The 5,793-nt window shown below is 42.2% G+C and overlaps 1 protein-coding gene across 2 annotated transcripts in view; it reads left to right on the forward strand.

Annotated features, from left to right (window-relative positions):
* The first annotated feature begins 3,379 nt into the window (after positions 1–3,379).
* SLC37A3 (solute carrier family 37, member 3) overlaps positions 3,380–5,793 on the forward strand; it is a 37,919-nt gene continuing 35,505 nt past the window's right edge. For both annotated transcript variants that reach the window (XM_008584754.1, XM_008584753.1), the window contains exons 1-2: positions 3,380–3,536; positions 4,826–4,934. In XM_008584754.1, the coding sequence (XP_008582976.1) occupies positions 3,448–3,536; positions 4,826–4,934 (198 nt within the window). In that variant the 5' untranslated portion in view covers positions 3,380–3,447. The remainder of the gene's footprint in view (positions 3,537–4,825; positions 4,935–5,793) is intronic.

The raw sequence follows: 5,793 nt of genomic DNA on the forward strand, positions 1-5,793 counted from the left end.
TGCTGCACTCTCCTGAGTGCACCACGGGCTCGGCCCTCATATGAGTCATTTTGTTATTTTTTTCCCCTATATGCAGATAAATTATAGGACTTTTCTAATGCTGTAGCTGTCTCCCCCTGTTATTTTTATTTTTTTATTTTATTTTTTTCCTTTTTGTCTTTTTTCGTGACCGGCAACGGATCGCAACCCTCAGTGTCGCGCCCGTACCGGACCGGGACCGGCAACGGGATCGCAACCCACGGTGTTGCTCCCACACCTTGCTCAGCCAGTGAGCGGCTGGTCTGTATATGGGATCCGAACCCTCGGCGGGAGCGCCGCCGCGCTTCCCAAGCAGCGCACTGTAGCAGTGCGCCACTGGGCCGGCCCGTGTCTCCCCCTGTTATAAAAATAATATGCATGTTTACTGTAGAATTTTTAGGAAAGTATATAGAAGAAAATTAAAATAACCCATTATCCCACTACCCAGACAGAACTAGCATATTCCCTATTTATTTGTAAATGTTACATAAACAGAGTTGAGTTGATTATGTCATATCCCACTTTTTTCACTTGAAATTTCCTTTTTTTTTAAAAACAAATTTTTATTGAATCATGATTATACATATTTTTGGGGTTCAACATTGACATGTTGATCAAATCAATATTACTAACATACATTGTTACAAATCGTACTTATTCTTTATGCCCGTTGTCCAATCTCTCCCCATCCCCCTGTTCTTCCCCCCTCCCCCCTCTAATTATCCTAGACTTCTTCTCTCCTTCTTAAAGAATAATGGTTACTCTGTTAATTTGTTGCCTAGATGATCTGTCCAATGCTGAAACGTGTGTTCAGGTCCCCCAATATCTCAGAGCAGATGCTTCTTCTGTCACTCTGGAATGGGCTTTGTGGAGAGTGACATTCTCTTCTTTGATCTCTGCTGGTGACTCTCGTGTCAATGCGGCTGGCGGACCATCTACGTGGTGGTTGTGGCATCTAGCTGCTTTTGTGGCAGCTGTGGTTATTGTGGTGGCTGTGGTGGGCCACCCACATGCTGCTTGGCGCTGGTGGTGTGCCTTGTTGTGGGGTGGGGTCTGGTCCATGACTCCAGACCTCAGGTCCCTGGGCAGCCCTGAGGTGCTGGTGGTGTGCCTGGGCCAGAACTAATTTTTTTGTCCTTCTAAAATAGGAGAACTTCCTGTGGGGACCAGTACTTGAGCTGTGTGGTTTAACTAAATTGCTGCTTTACTGCTGATTCCCTAGGGAAGGATTTTTGTGCAGCTCAGGTTTTAATGGTTGACCTTATAAGTACTTCCAGCTCTCCAGAGACCTGATGCACCTGGGTTGTGTAGAAACTCTGATCTGGGCCTGAGTCTTTTCATCAAACTGCAGCCCATGCGTCTCTGCATTCCCAATCAGTCTCCTCTGAGTGGTCCTGCTCTGATTGGGGGCAGATCAGCTGTCCTTGCTGTGCCCCAGTGTTCCCCCAGTGGGCCTATCTCCCCTACTGTACATGCTGCAAACACTTCCCATGGGACTAGCTGTGCTCTGGTCCCTTGCGATAACTCACTGGCCTCCGAGCAGCTCTTTTTTTTGTTTTTAGCTGTTCTGGCTCCTCGCTCCTGTGTGGGTCCATGGGAACCCTATTAGTGGTCTTACTGTCCTGGGGGCCACCAAGGCCCTCTTTTACCCTGCCGCCTCTAAGCAACTCCATCTGAAGGGCACAGCTGCGGTTTTTGCCGGCTCCTGCTCCATGTACTCAGCAGCTCCAGCCTTAGAGCAGCAGCTGCACAAAATGGTTGGAGTGTTTTTTCTTCCTCTCATCATGGCTTCTCCCACCTTCATGCACTCAGTAGGTCTCTCCTCTTCTTCCCCTGAGCTCTAGTGGCCCCAGCTTGGCTGTTGTTGGATTTTTATAGTTGTAAATTGGTTGATTTGTGGGAGAGAGTGATGCTGGGGACTGTCTCTTGTGCCATCTTGACCAGAAGCCTCACTTGACATTTTCTATTGTCATTAAAAAGTCTTGTAATGCATGGCAAATGATTACATAATATTTAGCCATGTGTACATATCATAATTTGTTTAATCATTCCTTTATTGTACATTTAGGTTGCTTCTGCCAACTCATAAATGGAGACATTAAGTTTATTTATTGACTTTTTCGCAGCTAGCCAGTGTGGGAATCCAAAGACATTAAGTTTAGATGCTTTCTTTATGCTTAATTGTTCTTGTGTATCAGAGCACTGATGCAGCTCTTAGAGAGTACAGTCAAATGAAAAGCTGGTGGAATTAGTGGAAAGAGACACCAAGGGATGGCCCGGCCTCTTTCCCCTGTTCCTTTATGACTGGCACAAAGTTTGTTTCTTTTATATAAAACAAGCTTCTCCAACACTTTGTGGAAAACTGCCTTTGTTTATAGATCCGAGCACATCTTGTATTTCTTTAGGAATAGATCCCTGGAAATTGAATTTTTATAACAAAAGACCTGAAACTGAGTGATTTAGAAAGGAAAAAAAAATTATTGCTTACAGTTTTGGAGGCTGGCAAGTCCAAAGTCCAGGGAACACATCTGGTGAGGGTCTTGGTGGTGGTGACAGTGACACAGGGTATCACATTGTGAAATGGTAGAGCAGAGAGAGAGAGAGAGAGACATAGTCTCCTCTCTCTTCTTTTAAAGTCCTCAGAACCACGCCCCTAACCACCGTTCTTAATGCATTCACTATGGCATGGTCCTACAATCTAATCACCTCTTCAAAGCTCCACCTTCCGATTACCATAATAGGACTTCCCACCCTCTTAACAGTCACAGTGTGGGCCATGTTTCTAATACATAAAACTTGGGGGACACAATTCAAACTTCCGTGAGTTTGGGGGGGCATAATTCAATCTGCTACAAAGGCTCTGGATGAACATGGCTAGATTATTTTCCTATAATATACTGATTTTTGTTTCCATCAGAAGTGAATGAGAGTTCAGGAATCATACCCTGAGCTGCATTGACTATAACCTTGTTTAGCTATGCAAACATTTTCTTGCCTTAATTAGCATTTCTAATATTACTAGTGAGATTAGAACTTTTGTTTCTTAAGTTTGATAGTCATTTTATTTCTTCTGAGTTGTCTATTCATTTTTTCTTTCTTTTTCTATAAGAATTAGTGATTTTCTCATTAGTTTGTATGAGAGTTTATTAGGATATAATCTTCTGTCAAGGATTTTTTTTTTTTTAGGACTAGCTGATATCTATAAGACATAATTATCTATCCAGTTTTCTCGTGTCAACTAGCCTGTGAGATCTTTTTCCCTAGGGTCTGTATGCTGACTGGTCATAAATCTAACTAATTCTGTTTTTGTATAATCTGTTTTGAATAATGTTAAAATATCCTTTTTATCCTTCCAGAAAGAAGAAATTATGTAAAGCATTCACTATCGAAACTTTAAGGTCAAAGGTGAGAAGGAAGTTCAGGAAGAACATGGCCTGGCCAAATCTTTTTCAAAGAGGAACTCTGCTTTCCCAGTTCAGCCAGCATCATGTTGTTGTGTTCCTGCTCACCTTCTTCAGGTAAGTGGATTGCTAAAGTTGTTTTCTTGCTTTATTTTGTTTTTCTTTTGAGGGTGATACTGTGTCATGAGTTTCTAATAAGCTGATTGGCATAGGCTTATAATGAAATAGATAGATTAATCCTTCTGTTGTACTTTTGATAGCTCTAATGCAGTAGTTCTTGAGGGCTCGTTTTACCCTCCAGGGGACATTTGGCAATGTCTGGAGACATTTTTGGTTGTCACGATGGGGGGAGGGGTGCTACTTGCATGTATTGGTGGGGACCAGGGATGCTGCTAAACATCTGACAGTGCATAAGACAGCCCCCTACAACAAAGAATCTTTTGGTCCAAAATGTCAATAGTGGGGAGGTTGAGAAACCCTGATCTAAAGAGGAGTCCTCTATTTGTTAAAACGAGTAGCTTGAGAACAAAGGATGTGCCTATTCAGGGAATGCTCTGTGCCTCCTTACGCAGTAAAGGTGGTATGAGACAGTTGTGAGAGACTCTTACCTCCTGCAAGATCCCTGAGTGTTAGCAGTCCTTGACTAGTCGGAATGACTGAAGAAATCGTCCATGTGTGTGATTCTATAGCCCTGAGTGGTTCTCTTTAGTAACATAGCAGAAATCAGGCTATTTGATGTTAGGGGCATGTTACAGGGGTACTTAAAAAAGTTTGTGGAAAAGTAGAATTGAAAACTAATACAAATCTTTCCATGAATTTTTTGAAGTACTCCAGTATATGTAACCCTGTTACTCAACTATTTTGATATTTCTTATTTCTTCTGAGTAGATTTTATTATTATTCTTTACCAAAGACACCAAAAATGATGACATTTTTTTTTTTTTAAGGCAGGATGCTTGGTGTAGGGGCTGTCCATTTGTCAAGGGTGTGGGGCAGGCGTCAGTATGAGGAAAAGACAGCCCCCAAGAGAACAGTTACTGAATGGCTAATGCTGTGTGGCCAGGGTTGCTAGAGACTTAAAATTCTTCACGGAACTGCAGCCATGATTTGAAGTGGGTTGGGATCATTCACATGTTCATCTCCTAGTTCCGGGGATAAGTTATGGGTGAACATAGACTTACGATGAAGACGACTAGTTATTTTTTTCTTTTTACTTAGTGGAGACAGTCTCGGTTGATAGATCTTATAAAGCAGTACTTTTTCTTCCCTCCCACCCCTCCTTTTTTTTTTTTTTTAAGAGAAGAATTCTAAAATGGAAGAAAACAAATGGACATATATCTGTGATTTTATTGAATGCCATTTTCTATGTTATTCATTCAGCTTTATTTCTTCTCTCTATTTTGTAGTTATTCATTGCTCCATGCTTCAAGAAAAACATTTAGCAACGTCAAAGTCAGTATCTCTGAGCAGTGGACCCCAAGTGCTTTTAACACGTCAGCTGGATTGGCTGTAGAGGTGAGCAGAATGAAGTGCTGGATGGATTTAAGAACTGGACCATGACTGCCCCTAAAGTCTTCCTAAGTTCTTCTTTTTATTTTAAAGATGACCGGTAAGGGCATCTTAACCCTTGACTTGGTGTTGTCAGCACCACACTCTCCCAGTGAGCTAACTGGCCATCTCTATAAAGGGATCAAACCCATGGCCTTGGTGTTATCAGCACCGCACTCTCCCGAGTGAGCCACAGGCCGGCCCCCTAAGTTCTTCTGTTTTGTATCATTCACCTGCCTAGGGCTCTGAAATGCCTTACTGTTTCCCATTGTATAAATCCAAACTATTCTGCTGATTTCAAAGCCTGTTCTGATTCAGGCCCATTTTCCTTCTCCAACTGGCTTATTTCTCACTGTTTTGAAATCATAGAATTCTAGCTAGGCTATTTTTCCATTGAGTTTCATAAATACCTTGCTTGTTTCTGCCTTTGAGATTTTGCTCATTATCTTTTATATGCTGTTTCATCTTTTCCTACCTGTCTAAATTTTGCCTTTCCCTTTGTGTCAAGATAAAATGGCACTTTTGTTGTTGTTGTTGTTGACTGGCTGGTACAGCGATCCTAAACCCTAATCTTCGTAATATAACACTGCTCTGGAACCAACTGAGCTAATCAGCCAGCCTCAATGCCACTTTTTCAATCAAGTTTTTTTCCAGCTTGTACTGATTTTTCCCTTCTCTTAATTCTTGTACACGGTGTTACAAAGTTTAATGTCTCAGTATTTCAGACTGGCTGGTTAGCTCAGTTGGTTTGAGTACAGCCTTTATAACACTAAGGTCATGGGTTTGGATCCCTGTACTGGCCAGACCCCCCCCCCCCCCCCCCCCC

The sequence above is a fragment of the Galeopterus variegatus genome, unplaced genomic scaffold, assembly GCF_000696425.1.
Source record: "Galeopterus variegatus unplaced genomic scaffold, G_variegatus-3.0.2 Scaffold3364, whole genome shotgun sequence".
NCBI lineage: Eukaryota > Metazoa > Chordata > Mammalia > Dermoptera > Cynocephalidae > Galeopterus > Galeopterus variegatus.